This window comes from Vipera ursinii (assembly GCF_947247035.1).
Source record: "Vipera ursinii genome assembly, chromosome: 1".
NCBI lineage: Eukaryota > Metazoa > Chordata > Lepidosauria > Squamata > Viperidae > Vipera > Vipera ursinii.
The window spans coordinates 193,149,673-193,167,674 of NC_139512.1; the positions used below are offsets into that span (position 1 = coordinate 193,149,673).

At 37.6% G+C, this 18,002-nt stretch overlaps 1 protein-coding gene and 1 long non-coding RNA gene across 2 annotated transcripts in view; both read left to right on the plus strand.

Annotated features, from left to right (window-relative positions):
* LOC310632646 overlaps window positions 1–18,002 on the plus strand; it is a 1,302,393-nt gene that overhangs the window by 984,492 nt on the left and 299,899 nt on the right. The window lies entirely within an intron of this gene.
* The window catches only part of PKHD1 (PKHD1 ciliary IPT domain containing fibrocystin/polyductin), a gene marked incomplete at both ends in the record, with an annotated part of 193,424 nt that overhangs the window by 14,957 nt on the left and 160,465 nt on the right, over window positions 1–18,002 (plus strand). The window contains 6 exons of the mRNA XM_083349752.1: window positions 3,324–3,438; window positions 11,308–11,583; window positions 13,114–13,203; window positions 13,802–13,892; window positions 16,289–16,390; window positions 17,175–17,313. Of these exons, the coding sequence (XP_083205878.1) occupies window positions 3,324–3,438; window positions 11,308–11,583; window positions 13,114–13,203; window positions 13,802–13,892; window positions 16,289–16,390; window positions 17,175–17,313 (813 nt within the window). The remainder of the gene's footprint in view (window positions 1–3,323; window positions 3,439–11,307; window positions 11,584–13,113; window positions 13,204–13,801; window positions 13,893–16,288; window positions 16,391–17,174; window positions 17,314–18,002) is intronic.

Below are 18,002 nucleotides of genomic sequence, written 5' to 3' on the forward strand. Positions count from 1 at the left end.
CTAATTCTAACGATCCCCCCAGGGAAGGAAGGTTAAAGTCCCCCAAAACTATAAGTTTGGGAAACTCAACCACCAACCCTGAAAGGGTGTCGAGAAGCTCGGGCAGGGCCGTTGCTACAGTGCTGGGCACCAGGTATGTCAGCAACAAGCCCAACTGAGCCCCAGGGCTGCACCTCAGGAGGAGCAACTCACTCCCACCCATCTGTACAACAGTAGTTTCCCACGGACATAAGGTCTCTCGTATAACCACCGCCACACCCCTGCCCCTACCCAGAACCCGCAGCCGGTGAAGCACACAGAAACCCGGAGGGCAAAGCTCAGTCAGAGGGACACCTCCCTCTGAGCCCAACCAGGTTTCGGTAATGCATGCCAGATCCGCGTGTTCCTCCTCGATCAAGTCACAGACGAGGGGAGCTTTGTTCACAATGGATCTGGCATTAAAATATACTAGCCTTTGCTCAGGGGCCTGATCCCCCTCACCCCTGGATAAATGGGTACCAGCCGGAGGGTCAGAGCACGCCACCGCTTGAAGATAGCGGGGGCGTGATCCCAGATGTTGATATGGCCCTCTGTGTAACTGCCTGCTGCCATTCCCAATCATTGTGGGGATTGAAAACCCCACCCCACTGCTGGGAAAACTGGAGGTCTCCAACCCCAACCTCGTCTCACCGGGAACCGTCTCAGGCCCGGACTGACAACCGGTTGATAAAATACACCCCATATCCCTCCCAACCCTACCATTCCCCTCCATCCCTAACCCCTTAAAACAACCAGCTAAAAACATACCAGGGGCCTCTTGATACTTTTCCACCAATGGCCCCTGTCAATGCCCAACCACCTCTCAGGGTCCCAACAATTGGGCCCGTCCTTAAGGGAAGCAAGGGATAGAGCAGCAGGTCGTACCCAGGAGGGAGGAGCCCTCCTGAGGGCATACAACTCCGCGCTAGTATAATACAACAGAACCATATACTAACAACGTCCGCTAGGGCAGTTATGAACAGGCAGATGGTCAGTTAGTGTTATAATAATGTTAAGAATATTAAGTCCGGAGAGTGTCTCAGATCCACCAATCCGGCCCCGCTCTCACCCGAGCCGGTGAGAGATAGTCCAGCTGCTCTTTGTTTAATCATCACCTTGAAGGTCACGACAACACGCTTCTCTTTCTAGGCTGTATAATTAGGGCAGTATTTTCATCCATCACTAGAGGTCAGCACCAGTCCATCTTTCAATTCCCCCCCAATAAACTTAATTCACTGCTTCCGTTTAGAGGAGGGTGGAACAAAGACCCCCCCTCACTTTCGAAGGATTTTTACTTCTGGGTTTTGTTTTTTTCTCAGGAAATCAGTCAGGTAGAAGAGAGAAAATCAATATTCTTACTCAGTTCAGCCATGCTGTTTACAATCAAACTTAGTTTAGTGCTTTTTGGCTTCGGCTGCATGTAGCTTGGGCTAGATTCTTGAATGACGCTAGCCTTCCTTTTGTCGGTTTTTGGAGAGCTTTCCCCAGACATCCGAATTGACCACTGTCTCCCCAGGATTGACAGGGATTCCCTCCTTCCTTGCCACCTCTTTGAGCTTTGGGTCTATTTAGGGTCCTCAAACAGAGAGAAATCAACCATAAGGATCAGATTGTCTCGATCCCTTGGCTGGTGCGCTAGCTGCGCAGAACCGGAAGCCGCAACAACTCAGATTTTCTAGGTGATCATGAGAATGATGAATTATTATTAAGCCAATTTAAGTCAACCTTTCCTGGAATATTCCAAAAAGATACTTGTTACTTGTCACAATGTAGGAGGAAGGAAGGTAACCGAAGAACACTTATGTGCACTTTCCATATGATGTTAGAACAATGACCTTTTAGGAGTCTTTGTTGCACTGAGAGCTTTCAAAGGTACAATTCTGGGAGAAGGTAGAGAAGCTTTAACAAGTAACAGACATTCATTTATCTCTGATTCTGAAAAGCTACACAACCCTAGTATGTATAACATTTCAAGCTAATCTCCATTTTAACCACTGCTTTATTTATTTAATAATTTTTAAATTGCATTTTAATTGGCCTGGAAAGCTGTCTGCCTAAAACAAAAAAAAGTTTTAGATTTATTGATTGGTTATATGCTATCAAGTCATTTCTGACTCCTAGAAATCACATAGATAGATGTTTTTTAAAGGAGAAAAATGCAAACGTAGACTACTATATATATTTATGTATAAAACCATTCATGGATAAGGTGAAAATATAGCAAAATAGCATGAAAAAAATTGCCACCTGCAGATAAGCCAATCCACATTTTTCATGGTACTTTGATTAAAAATTCAAGGATTGCCTTGTCTATGAATAAATAAGGCAAATAAAGTATTACTGGATATATTCTTTAATAAGCTCATCTGCAGATAAGCCAAACCCAATTTTGGGGTATATTTTGGCACATATAATTCTCAGTTTATTCAGGATTATATGCACTAAATAAAAATCAGTTGAAGGATTAGTATAATAGTTGAAATTAAGAAGCAGTAATTTTGGGATTAAATATTCAATGCATAGATATAAATGATAAAATCAGCATATATTAATTAACAAAACTAACATAATTAAGACTATTTTCCAGAGTAAAAATTACAGAGTCAACCTTCCATCCTTCCCTTAAAATGTGATCTATTTTTTCCTATTACCTGATTATGATCAAGATCAGGAAATGCACCACTATTTTGTTTTGAAAATACTGCACACTAGTGTTACTATACACTGAATGTTTGAATACAAAAAGCTAAATGTCGCAGCTTCTTTCCATAAGTATTCATTGTTTTTGGTATGGATTAACTGTACATTTCCTCAGGTACACAGATATGTTCAACCAAGAGATTAATACTAATAATGCAACAGCAATAGCACTTAGACTAATATACAACTTCACAGTACTTTACAGCCCTCTCTAAGTAGTTTACAGAGCCAGCATATTGCCCCAAGCAATCTGGGTCCTCATTTTACTGAACTCGGAAGGATGGAAGGCTGAGTCAACCTTGAGCCGGTGAGACTCCAACAGTCAACAGTCAACAGAATTAACCTGCAATACTGCATTCTAACTACTGTGCCACAATGGCTCATAAATAAAGAAGATTTATTTGGCACCATGGGACATTTCCTGACATTTCTAATATTCTGGGTTGAAATAGTGAACACACCTTTATGAGCCTTTTAAAAAGAAAGGTCTTTTAATTTAAAATAAGGATTTTTATATGGTAACTAATTCAAATGATGTCTCTTAGATTCAACAGAAGAATTTTGTTTGTGATGAGGTAGCTTAATATCTTTGTTTTGCTATCCAGTGCACGACTACGAGGGTTTTTTATGGCACCAGAGACAAATAATTATACATTTTGGATTCAAGCAGATGGCAAAGCTTCTTTGTACCTAAGCCTCTCAGACGATCCAACAAAAATGGTATGACATATGACAAGTTACTGTTATTAAAAAACAACATGCTAAAAATGTGTCCTTGATTAACTGTCCATAAAATTTCACTTTTGGGAATTTGAACTTTGGCTTTACCAAAAGCCAAAAATTTGCTTGAAAGGAATATATATTCTCTTTTAATTAACCGTGGACCTTTCCAAACATAACTACATAAAATGAATTGGATAACTTCAGGAGATATGGAAAACAAATCTGGAATAAAAACTGAGCAGTTTACCTGAGTTCTCAGACAGATCTATAATTTATGTGTAAGATGGGTAAAGTAGGGGAAAAAAGCAATTTTTTGATAGATCTGAATCTAAGGAGAACAGCAACCAAGCTATATTTATTTATTTTTATAGTATATTGCCATTTCTTAAGATGAGGTTTCCCTTTTATGGAATGGAAATTTTGGCAGGCTTGGGTTCTCTCTGTTAAATATAAATCAGTTGGAATTATGTTACCAATACTATATTATACTGGATGCAGATCACAACTGTTTGCACAACTGTTTGCAGCGATTTTCATTCACACATCAAATAATCATCTACAATTGACTATTGTCACTCCATTTCCATTCCAGTCCTGGGCCAGTGAATCAAGTGATTCAAAGGTATCCAGATGAAAGGTTAATATACAGTATAGTTAGTCCATGTATGATAAGCCATACGCTAAATAAATAAATCGAGTTTTCAGCCTATCTCAACTCACATGGTGTTTTAGTGCCTGGGGACTGAGACTGAATCTAATTAACATTAGAACTAATTAACCGTAATAGGCAGATATTTATCAGTGGCTGGTTGCTGATTTGTAAATAGCAATAGCACTGAGACTTATATACTGCTTCACAGTGCTTTACATCCCTTTCTAAGTGGTTTCCAGAGTCAGTATATTGCCCCCAACAATATGGGTCCTCATTTTACCAACCTCAAAAGGATGGAAGGCTGAGTCAACCTTGAACCCATCAGGATCGAACTCCTGGCAGTCAGCAGAATTAGCCTGTAATACTACATTCTATAAGGGACGCGGTGGCTCAGTGGGTTAGGACGCTGAGCTTGTCGATCAGAAGGTCGGCAGTTTGGCGGGTCGAATCCCAAGTGCCGCGTAACAGAGTGAGTGCCTGTTACTTGTCCCAGCTTCTGCCAACCTAGCAGTTCGAAAGCACGTCAAAATGCAAGTAGAAAAATAGGGAACACTCCAGTGGGAAGGTAACAGCGTTCCGTGCACCTTTGGCATCTAGTTATGCCGGCCACATGACCACAGAGATGTCCTCGGACAAGTGCTGGCTCTTCGGCTTTGAAACTGAGATGAGCACCGGCCCCTAGAGTCGGAAACGACTAGCACGCATGTGCGGGGGAACCTTTACCTTTACCTTACTACATTCTAAGCACTGCACCACCATGCAGCATGGTAGGAGAAGGAATAATCACTTCTCCATTGTATTTTTTCCCATTTTGTCCCAAGCGTGCTTGATGGAATTCCACAACACATATTTCAAAAGATCCAGCTTTATTACTCTTTTAGGATGTTCCTTGGAGAGGAAAACACACCTTCAGTATGTCAATCCTTTCTTTACCAAATTATGGCAAGTCTTTAGTTTTGTGCTTTTTCATTAAATCAACTTCCTTGTTGTTAAGGAAATAAATGTTCTCAAGTGGCGTAGGTTTACTTTACTTTTGTTTCCATTGGATCGTCTTGCAATTGTCCAAATGCCTTTTTCAGTCATCAATCAAGCTAATTTGTTGATAAAGCAAATTCATTTTTATTCCAGATTGGTAGGAGTGAAGGTGGTCTCATCAAAGCTCAGTTATAAGGTCTCTTGGATCTTTTAAGGCAGGCCGGCATGTTATTTTCCTCTTACTTCTCCCTTGCCTTTCCAGAGGCCTGCAGGGTGTTATTCAGAGAAGAGTGAGGGATGTTCCTCTAGATTAACGGCTTTTGCAAACAGGGGCGGCTGAATGCCTGCCCCGTTTTTTGGGTATTATTGTTTGCTGGCTTGATTGATTATCAAGGGAGGGGTCCTCTTGGGGCTCGGTCTTTGTGTTACCAGGAGTTGTGAAGCGGACAGTGTGTTTCTTTGTTGGTCTTTCTTCTGATGATGGTTTTGGCATGGAAGGGTTGGCCATACTATAGAAAACCTCCTCATCAGAATAACGTGTTCTTCTCTTGGCTTTTTTCTCAAGAGCAGAACGCTTGGCACGTTTTTTGTTAGCTCTTTGCTTCTTCAGTCTAGCTTTCAGAAAAGCTGAACGGGTACGGTTATAATGCTTCTTCTTTCTTGGTCTACCTACCTTCAAGGGCTTCCTATGATAGATATTGCCCCTGTAGGAAGTCATTGAATGCTTGGCCTTTTGGGCTGAGAGCACATTGTCCCTGATTCTTCGGTCCACGTATCGGGACACAGGCATACGCCTCTTTCGATAGCCGCTCCTTGCATATCTCATTATGTGTCTGGTTCGTGCTTTCCTACCTCGCCTAGAGTTATGTTTCCTTCGTCTGCTCAGGAACCTTCGGTATCTCTTTTGGCGCATCCTCCTCTTCCTCCGTAAGTAGGCCTTCCTGCCTCTTTGGAAAGCAGCCATGACTTTGCTGGTTGTTACCCCTCCCGTTCAGCTTGCTTGCCCCTTTACAAATGATAGTGATCTCATTGTAACTGTGCCCTTATATAATGGCAGCCATTCAAATGAGGGATTGTCTCTAAGTGCTCTGATTGGCTGGGTGGAACAATAGATCAGGAAGATGCCTAATAATGCTTGACTGTGAGATATGCATATGAAATCATGAGAGGGGGGTCTCACTGCCTGTTTCAATGTTGTAAGGGGAAATATTCCAAATGATATATACAGTATCTTCAGAACTCAGATGTGCTGCAAAGTATCAGAACCATTTTTTGACCCAAAACAGAATATGTTGCCAGTTTGGCTAACATCCTATCAACTTTTCATGCTATTTTTTTTAGTTCCAAAATGTGTAATTGAGACTGTACAGTATTCTTTCCCTGCTTTAAGAAAGTATATACAGCAACCAGTTGTACTTTGCAGGATCTTTTAGGGCATATATAAATGTGTAGTGGTAGCATATCATGGGATCTTAAAGGAATTTTCAGTACTATTCTTCTAGCATTTTTTTCACAATATCAACTACATGCTTGAAATCTTTCCATTTCCCCAGCTGCTCTGCTTCTGGGGATGATCACCAGCACTGCAAAAAATATTAGACGTAGCAAATCATTACTTTCTATGTCTTATTTAGCTTTCCTAAATGTAATCCCAAATTTCCTTCCTTCCTTCCTCTTTCTTTCTTTCCTTCCTTCCTTCCTTCTTTCTTTCCTTCCTTCCTTCCTTCCTTCCTTCCTTCCTTCCTTCCTTCCTTCCTTCCTTCCTTCTTTCTTTCTTTCTTTCTTTCTTTCTTTCTTTCTTTCTTTCTTTCTTTCTTTCTTTCTTTCTTTCTTTCATCACTTCAGCTGCCTTATTTCCCATGTCTTTTAGCTCCATAATTCCCTGTTTAAAAGGAACTTTTGTTGTATTTCACTTATACTTATAACTTGCTTTTGTATATAAACATTGCTACACTGGCAACTTTATTTTACATCACTTTCCTTATTTTTCTTAATGTTTCCTGGAACCTGTTTGCTTGTTAATGCATTTATGTTTCATACTGATAAATTTCTCCAGCCTTGAGGGACTGAGGGTGGCATATAACATCATCATCAATAACAATCATCTTCCCAAATTACAATAAACAATAATGTGAAAACCAGCACACAATCACAAAAAGAAAAGATACATTTCAAATAAAGCCAAGATTGATGTCACAGTTACCTGGAACCCAAAGGACATTGAAATAAAACTGTTTTATTCTGTTACCAGAATAGCAGTAAGACTGGAGAAATAAGGTTGGAATATAGAGAAGGCTAGTTTGCTAACTCATACCCTGCAGCCCTCAAAATGTCCTTTTTCACAATGTGCAATGTTTTCATTTAGTTATCCACAAGAATGATTATTTACATTGTTATTTATCACTAATGTAGACCATGTTAGCAAAACTGTATATACTGTATTTGCATAGTTAGGCTTTCAACTTCAATATCTATCACTGCAGACTTGCTTATATTGAAATGAATTTGTTATTTTAATATTCACCCCCAATTTGGGGAAAAAGAATCCCCCCCTCTTTTTAATCACATAGGAATATCTACAGGGGAGTCAAAAAGAGTCAAGCTGTGTCTGTATAATTGAAACAACTTTTCTGCCATCATCCTGTTTGATGTTATCAGCAAATGTGGCTGGTGAACACCCCAACTCTATGTCACTGACAAATAGATTAACAATTTTTACCCCAATATATATCCTTGACGGCCCATTTATTTTTCTTGTCAGTTTTTTTTAACCGGTTGGGGAAAATTTCTTATTCCATGATTGCTGAGTCTTTTCTGAAGATTTAGTTTTTGAAAATCCAAGAAAGTTGGATTTTAAAGCATATCACCTCTAGCTCACAAGTGGTAAATATATAACTTAGTATGGCAGAATCCATACTGATCCTTCTTCAAAAATTTATCGAGATATAAACTTAACTGGTTTGTAATTTCCCCATTCTTTTTTTTTAATTGTGCATTCCTCTCCTACAGAGGCTAATTTTATCGACTGACTTACAATTAAAAACAAACCATTGATTTACACAGCAAAACTAATCGGGAGGCTTGAATTTGGCTGGTATCTGTCAAATACTGAGCAATTAAAGATTTGTACAGAAAAGATCTATCTGTAATTGGGAAAAGTCCTTCGGGAGAAGGGCGGTATATAAATAAAATTATTATTATTATTATTTATTATTATTATTATTATTATTATTATTATTATTATTATTATTATTTTATTTTCCTTTGCTTTTTGAATCAACTTTTCTTAGCCTGGAATCTTATGCCAGTGCATTTTATTAGACTGGTGTTATTGTTTATTCATGATAAATAGGCTCATGCCTGTTTTGTGTTCTGTAAGTTGTTACAGAAAAGTTGAATGATGATGTTATGAGAAATAAATCTGGGCATGCAAGTAATATTGCAATTTTAATTAGTATATTTTCTAAACTGCTTCAATCAATCAATCTTTATTATGGTCATGGACCAGCAGCACAAATAAAAGCATTAACCAGTAATAATAGTCAAAAATAACAATAAAAGAAAATAATATATTGTGATTTGTGGTGGATTAACAGTGGACAGTTAAAATTTGTCTAATTTTACATACAGCATAGCATAATTTGCCAATATTCAGAGAAAATACTTCATACTGATCCATTAACAGTAGCTGCACATAAAAAAGATCAGTATTTCCCAGATATCCCGGATATTTTATTAGGTACTAAACCGTTTGTTATATAAGAAATACAAAATGAAAAATGTCCCTTTTAATATTTGTGTCCCAATCTGAATACATTTCCTTGTCTTTTGAGGAATGAAATTGCTTTTGTATACACTATTTCCTGGCAGCTCATTGTTCAGTATGAAAAAATGTGTGAAATAGATATTACAATAATTTTAGGATTATGGCCCTATTCGATTACAGCTTAAACCCATATGGTCCCTGTATACATCTTTGTTGAATATACAAACAACAGATTTATTTGGATAATGCAAAAGCATTCATTTGAAATCATAACAAAGCTAGTAGTTAACATTAAATGCTTAAAGCAGAAAGTTAAAAAATATATTAATCTTTTATATCCCATGCATTTCCAGAACAATGTAGATCCCTTGTTTTTTCCCCTCTAAATGCAGACTTTGTTTTCATTACATTGTAACAGGCAAAGATACTGGGAAAGGGAAGAGAAATCCAGTGATATTGGTTTTAAGACTTTTAACAAATTAAACATGATCTCTTATAGCAATAGCACTTAGACTTATATACTGCTTCACAGTGCTTTTACAGCCCTCTCTAAGCAGTTTACAGAGTCAGCATATTGCCCCCAACTATTTGGGTCCTCATTTTACCAACCTCAGTGAGATAGAAAGCCCCTTCAGGATTGAACTGTAGACTGTAGGTACAGTTAGCCTGCAGTACTGTGTTCTAATCACTGCACCACCTTATCACTTATTCTGACAGGAGAGTCTCCATTAATCAACTATTTTTTTAAAAAAAGATTCTAAATTGCACAGTTCCAATTTTTCAATGGATGATGAAATAGAGACTTTTTCTACAGAATGGATAACTTTCACAGATACTAAAGATTCAGATTAGTAAGTGCCTCTTTCTCATAAAACAATTGTGGCTATACTTAAATCATCAAGAAGTTTGGATTTTCCTTAGGTTTAATTTTAGGATTCAGGAGAGATCTATTATCTTGCTGTTTTTTTAAGACTCAAAATCATTACATCTTTTGTACTAATTCAATGAAACAATATTCTCTCTTATTCTCATACTATTTAGTTTTCTTTCATGTAATTATTCTCCAGCAAGAATTTCTGCAGTTTAATTTCTGAGTGAACTGAATTATTTTATGTTCAGAGCTAAACCTTTTGATGCTTACTATTTATTCACCGCAACTTATCTCCCTGTTTCCCTAGACAGAATAGTGACTTCATGCATTTGAATTATTCAATTTAAGAATGCTTCTTCAGAAGCCTGTTGGTTTCTAAATGTGCCAAAGCCTTGCCACCAGGTCTTTTTGGTGCCTCTTAAGAAAGGTGGTATGAAAAGCAATCAATGTAGAGTTTCCAAAACCAAAATCTGTGATAGTCAATCGGGAAAAGTAGAAATTGCTACTTCAGATATGAAGCAAATAGTAGCTACTGGCCAGCTTCAATTCTATTGTAATCCATTTGATACAGTGTCTAATAATAAATTATCTTTGTAAATGTGGAATAATCTCTGAGCTTGGTTGCTTGCTTGTAGGCTTTTCATTACCCAACTAGGTAATATCATCAGTGCTACTGAGTGTGGAGTTCACTCCCTGATTATATTCAATAGCCTACCTTGTAACTGTCACCAGATGTAGGAGAAGAAGCTGAGCTGGAAGGCGGGGTTAAATATGTCTTCAGTTTGGAGTCATTGCATTTTCACAATAATCTACCCCACTCTATCGAATTCTGTTGATTGTTATCTAGCACCACTTTACCTTTACCTCCATTAGTTGACTAGATTTTTGTATTACAGGTAGCAATAATAAAATGTGTGCTTTGAACTCAGTGAATGTTCCTGTTATTTGTGTTTGACACTAGGATCTATCATTTGGAAAAATCATTTTATTTTCCCTTGCTTTTTGAATCAAATATTCTAGATTATGCCCACCCATAACTTAATGTGTTTGGTTTCATTCAGACTGAATCTAAATCCAGAGAACTTTGACAATAGCTATGTGCATTTTTTTTCTTTTAAAAAAGTTTCTGTGATCAGTTTAGAAGATTTGTATTTGACTTTCTTTGTAATCAGTAATCTTTTTTGGCATTTTTTCTTTGTCATCATCTCTCAGTCTTTTCCATTTTGCACCCATTTTCACTACCATCTAAAGCAGAGGTGGGGAACTATGGCCCTTTTATGATTTCTGGACTTCAACTCCCAGAATTCCTGAGCCAACTATGGGAGTTGAAGTCCACAAGTCATAAAGGGGCCATAGTTCCCCACCTCTGCTTCAGATGGTAGTGAAAATGGTTGGTTCAGGAATTCTGAGAGTTGAAGTCCAAAAGTCATAAAAGGCATAGTTCCCCATCCCTGATCTAAAGGAATGGTACCTCATTATGAATCAGCCTACTGTATGACCTCTTCAGTTTGGAATGCTCTGATGAAGAACTGGTACTATAAAAGGTAGACAAATGCACACCTCCTCTAACCATTTTACTACTTTCATTATTTTGGTCAACAGGTAGAAGTTGTATCAATTTCTACCGGCATTGCTGATTGGTCAGCATTTTGGAAGGAAGATTGGTTTCATCCTAGGAAGCCCAAATCAGAGAAATATGAACTAATTGCTGGTACGATGTACTATTTGGAAGCTGTGCATAATGGGATATCCCCAAACAATGGAATGAGCGTAGGGGTTCAGTTGCACCATACCTGGCTGAACCCAGATGTGGTTAATACTTATTGTAGAGAGAGATACAGAATACAAGCCAACGCTATCCAGCTTCCAGAGATACAGGTAAATTCCAGAATATAATCTGAATTTGAAATTTTTTACTTTTTCTGCACAGCTTTCCCTATAACATTTGTCAATTGAATTGATTAAAAAAAACCCCAAACTAATGTTACTTGAATTTTATTTACTAGTTGTGCTTCTTGATTTCCAAGTTGTTTCTTATGCGTCAGGTGAAATGTGCAGCCTTACTGACACAATGAATTGAATTCCCACTATTGTGTAGTGGGTCCGACGCAAGAGAGACGCCAGCCGGTGTGTGAGTTCAGCTCTTTATTGGAAGGGGAAGTGAACTGGGGAATGAGGGCTACCTGGCCTCCTTATATACCTGGCCAGGTAAGCTAACAGCCAATGGGGTTGGCCCTAGGTTTCCCGTCGAAACTGTCCAGGCCAACGCCCCCTGATGGCTGTTGCTATGCAGATGCCTGCATACATAACACCCACTGTTTCAATGAGTTGCATACAGTTGTACCTTTTGTGGATGATTGCTATAAAATGTGATGTATATGTATGTATTTGTCATTTTCTTTTTTTATTGAAACTTTTTTTTAAAAGTCAGATCCTTTATTGTAATTATAACGTTAAATCAGGTTTAGATATCAGGTTTTCATAAATGGCAGTAAAAAGACTTATATTATCTCAGTGTATTTATAAATTCTAGGCCATTACAGGTTCTACCATAACATAGGTGCCACCAGATTTCATTTTTTTTCCTGCTTGTATTCTGCACATATATTCTACATGAGACTGTTGGTCAGTCTGAGTCATGTTCATTTTTTTATCCAATTTACCAGCTGGATGTTGGATCATTTTTAGCAAACGAGAAATAGGCTTTTCCCTTTTTATCCTTGTGAAGAGATGCAAGGCAGCCCAATTTATGGTTAGCTGACCACACAGAGTAAAGGTTTTGTTTTGTTTGTTTATTTATCAAACCTATATGCTACCCATCTGGTCTAGAGGCAATTCTTGGCAGCTTATAATAATTCTTGAATAGAATAGAGCTGGAAGGGACCTTGGAGGTCTTCTAGTCCAGCCCCCTTGGATTATTAGAAAATAGTAAACAACATTTTGCAGAATGACTTCATGAATTTCTTAATTGCCTCCTTCCTAAATGAAACCATTTGCAGAAATTTCACTGCTTTGAAACTATAGATTAACCTGGGACTCAGGGTTGAATTTGAATTATCAAATTCCAAACTCTTCTAAGCTACTTATTACATTCATTCATTCATTATTTATTTATTTATAATGAGACTTGTATGCCGCCCTATTTCCCGAAGGACTCAGGGCAGCTAACAACAATAAAATACAAATGAATACAAATATTAAAAAAGAATTAAATTATGTCAAAGTCCCACTAAAACCAATAAAAACATTTAAAATCATAATTAAAAACACATTATCATCAGTCCAGTCCATTATGTGGTTAAGAAGAGAAGAATGACTCTCAAGTTGTTAAAAAAGTACTATTTTTATTTTTATTCAGAAGAAATAAATATACTTTGTAACCTACTCTTAATCTTTCTGCTTTGATAGATGCTGATATTGTCTGGCAGAGGATGGTTCAGTCTTGCTTGGGACAATGTGACCAGCAATCCCATGTCAACAAATGTTACTGCTGATCAAGTACATTCTCAATGATTCTCCTGGATATAAAATAATTATTAATAATTACAATATGTAGAATTGGGATGGTGATTGGTATAACAGTAGCTTCAACATCTATTGAACTTTATAAGCAGAGGTTATAAGGAAAAATTAGGAAAATATCCCAACATAAAAGTTGATCATAGTGACAAATGGGTGTGAAATCTAAAATGACATTTTATGGTTAGTTAAGGTATCCCAGAAGCATGACATTTAAGGAGTAAGGAACCACAGTTTCTTACCTTGAAAAGTGGATTTGAAATGTCATTTACTCAAAGACTAAATTCTGGCATGGAATGATAATTCAAGTTAAATTAGTAAATCCTCTTGATCATTGTAAATGATTTCAAAATTTTTAATGTTATTTAAAACTGTGTGCATATCTTTGTACATATATATAAAATCTGCTTCAGGTACAAGAATAATTTCTCTCTATTTGTTATAATGCAACTAGACTTATAGTAGGGAAAAGCATTTGTTGTTTGGCTTTAGATATGTCTTAAATTTGGGTCCTGGATGGTTTTGGAACTCTGCACTTTTTTTTTTTTAGAAAACTCAAAATAATTTTATTTTTCAGATGCAGCATGAACTGGAGGAACTTCTTTCAGTAAAATGTGAAATAGAGCCATCATCTGCTAATATTTTTTTGCAAACAGGATTTGAGCTAAGTAAGCTTATCATTTTCAATTTGAAAGACTTTATTTCAGCAAAAAAAGAATAGCTACTGTAAAAGAAAGATAAGGAACATCTGCAAACTTTCTCCAAAAACTAAATATATGAGCACATGCATGTATGTGAACACACACACACACACACACACACACACACACACACAAACACACACACACACACACAAATATTGGTCAGAAGTGAAATCAAGAAAGAGTACATTATATTATTGAATGAAAAGTTATTTTATTTGTTTATTTCATTTATTTAAAAATGAATAAAATGTGCTATCTGTTTAAGGGTAGTTTATAAAAAAAGATCTATAATTAGAGTAGATTAAATGCAATGTGGCTACTTAGGTTTGCTTACTACTTGCACAATGTCTCTTCTCTCCTTGTTTTTCTTGTGGTCTTCAATGTTGCAAAACTAGCACGTGGCTTCCTATTTATCATCTAGATATGCATCCTACACTTGGGTTGCATAATGTGTACCATGCTTTATGGGTAATATTCTAATTTATATGCCTAACTTGAACCTTCTTTTACTAAATTTGTTATGTGAGAGTCTTTCCATGATACAACTGAATTTCTACATTAATGCTCTTTTTTAGATCTGAGACTGCCACTCATAGCACTGTGCTATTAAAATTAGTCTTGCACTCAGGTTTGTCTAGGACTTATTTTGCATAGAATTTTTCCTTACTTTTCCCACATCTGCAATAGATACTGAGAATCTAGTCAATGGTGGAGTCCTTGTCAGTTGGACAGAACCCTTTTGTGGAAGATTCAGCATTTTCAGGCCAAAAAGTCTTATCAAAACATCTCAATTAATTCCTCCTTATGATGTCACTACATACACACATGTGAGTAATATTTTCTTAAGAGGTTTAAAGCAATGAAAGGACTAAATAATGAACAACAGGATGACTTTGATGATGGGCACAATCAATACCAGGAACAGGAAATGTCATTTGGCCTCAAGGCTAATTGAATCTCTGCAAGCATGGTGAGGGACATAAGATGGGCAAGTGTAATACACTTGTGTATGTGGGACGCGGTGGCTCAGTGGGTTAGGACACTGAGCTTGTTGATCAGAAGGTCGGCAGTTTGGCGGGTTGAATCCTGAGTGCTGCGTAATAGTCTGAGCGCCTGTTACTCGTCCCAGCTTCTGCCAACCTAGCAATTCGAAAGCACGTAAAAATGCAAGTAGAAAAATAGGGACCACTACGGTGGGAAGGTAACAGCGCTCCGTGCGCCTTTGGCGTCTAGTCATGCTGGCCACATGACCACGGAGACGTCCTTGGACAAAGCTCTTCGGCTTTGAAACGGAGATGAGCACCGGCCCCTAGAGTCGGAAATGACTAGCACACATGTGCAGGGGAAACTTTACCTTTACCTTTTATGCAGGACAGATGTGGTAGGATAGTATGTTGTTCAAAAGAAACCTGAGTATAGAAATGTGTTGTTTTGTATTATTGACAGCCATGTTGGAAACAAGTCATTTAAGGGGGAATTTTGTTCTTTCCCTTCTTCACAGTTGTGCTTTGCATACAAAGGCTACATGAGCAATACCCTCTACATTGCAATGTCTTATACCAATACCTTTCTAGATATGGTGAAGAAACATGTGACCTGTCAATGGAATCTGAAATCCAGTCCAGAAAGGTCTATCTATAAACATTCATTTTATACATTTTCCACAGTCCTTTTCTTTTAACATAATTAGCTGCAATATGTATGCTTCTGACATATAGGCAATGGGACAATTACTTAACCAATGGGAATCAAACCACTTCTTTTGATGCTTTTGTTTTCCAGATATTTCTGGGATACAGCTCTAAGTATCCTTCCCCATTTGATCATGCTGACTCAGGCAGCGGAAAATTACATTTCAGCAATATCTAGAAAACTGCTAACCATGACCCTCTGGTTTTATTCCACTGAATATATGACTTTGATTTGGCAGAGTCATGCTTTAGGGCAGGGGGTTTCAAACTTTTTCAGGTCATGGAACCTGTTCAAAAAAGAATCAAAAGCAATTCCAGAATTCTGATCAAGAGGCAGAGCTCTGATGAAAGAGAATTGGCTTGCCTTTGAGTGAACTTGTGTTTGTTTGGCTTTAGTTTCTCATGGATGCCATCAAGTTCTCATGGAAACGTATGATTCCACAGAACGCGGTTTGAAAGCTGATTTAGGAAATCCACAGGAATATTGCTAGGAAACTTTTCTGTCATTAAAAATTGTAAATTTTCTTTTAAGTAGACATCTAACATAAATTCAGGTGATGAATACAAAAATATGTTTCTCTTTCAGCTGGAAATTCATATGCATCAACCTTTGGAGAGACTGTCTGTATAGTTCTGAATTCCTTAATGATCTTCCTAAAAATTCTTCAGTGTTTTTGCACCAGGTTGATGTAGAAGCTCTTGCTGCTGCAACAGAGATACTTGGATGGTTTTTCATTGACGAGATCATTGTTTCAGATCAAGATGTATTTGGTAATCTGATATTTTGCTTTTTTCCCCTTCCTTTCCTTTGTTTTTGATAAATTAAAGAGTAAAATATGAATGGATTTGGAGGGGCAAGAGAAATATTTTTAAGAAATAAATGTTTGATAGAATTACAGTTATTGATAATTATTGGACATTTGGGAAACATTTCTGCTGTAGATTCTGGATCCATTTAGTGGGAAGGACAACCTGGAAAGATGGGAAGGGAGAAACGAGCTGGAACAAGCAAAGTTGGTACATAAATCTTATACAGATATCATCATTATCCCAATCTGAGACAACCATTACTTAGGAAACCTAGGTTTTAAACTCAGGGCTACACGCACACATATAAGTAAATTCTTAGATACTGCAGGATCTGTTCTTTGTTGTTTCTAGGACTAGTCAGTGGTGGGATTCAGCCAGTTTGCACCAGTTTGGCAGAACCAGTAGCTAATTTTTTGTTGCCCAGGCCCAGAATGCACTTCCAGAAGTGGCATCCACACAGAGAACTAGTTGTTCACATATTTGAATCCCACCAATCCCACCACTGGGACTAGTTCATATGGGCAGTAAAGGCTTCTTATTTATCTGAGCATTTTCCTTAACTTCACAAGTAGAACAAGTTAGAATTCCTAGATGACATTTATTTCAGTGGTAGAGAGAAGTTTTAATATAAATTACAATGCAATTACTTTTATTTTAAGAATCTATGCTGTATGCCTATTGAGTTTGTCAAGTGATAAGTCTTGTCTTTTATAGAAATATTATGCCAAAACTGTTTTCTTTCCAGTTTTTCAGAAGGAACCCAGGTCAACTCGCCCACATGGGAACCTCATAGAATCTGTCTTGGTTGATGGCACCCCACCTATATTTAATATATCTTTTTTTGTAGCAAATTATCACAAGAACCTCCCTCTTCTCTCACTCGGGTAGGAATAAAGGTTCATACATACTTCTGCTCCTTCCTTCCTTCCTTCCTTCCTTCCTTCCTTCCTTCCTTCCTTCCTTCCTTCCTTCCTTCTTTCCTTCCTTCCTTCCTTCCTCTGAAGAATCAGAGAAAGCCAGCTAGGACTATCAAAATAGTAGAGGTGTGTAAGGTAGGCCAACTATTTGGTAAATATCTTTATCTCAGGGACTTTCAGAGCAAGTCAACAAACCCAGTTAGGACTCCTTGAGTCCTATTCAGAAAGGTGTTCCAGTGTTATTTTTGCTATTCCCTTTGTTGATCCTTATCCTGCCACAGGAAGGATGATGCCAAATGATTGGATTTTTATTTTCTATCTTGAGGACAAGTTAAAGAAAGGGATTGGTGAAGTACTCTGGATTTGTTCCTCTTCCCTCCTATTACATTATATTAGCTGATGGAAAGACATTAACCAATTTACTCTTGTTCATTGGGCTGGGACTGGGAAGAGGAGGCAAGTGTTGATAGATGGTTACATTGGCACCTCAATATAAAGTGTGTTGGAATAACAGGGAAAACCCTAACACTGGAATAGCTAAGGATGACTTAAGGCTGCCTTGGGGATAATCTGGGATCAGATTAAGGTGATATTATAAAAACAGCAGAAAATGAAGATTGCTGGGGCATATTTGTACTGTGATTAGATAGATATAA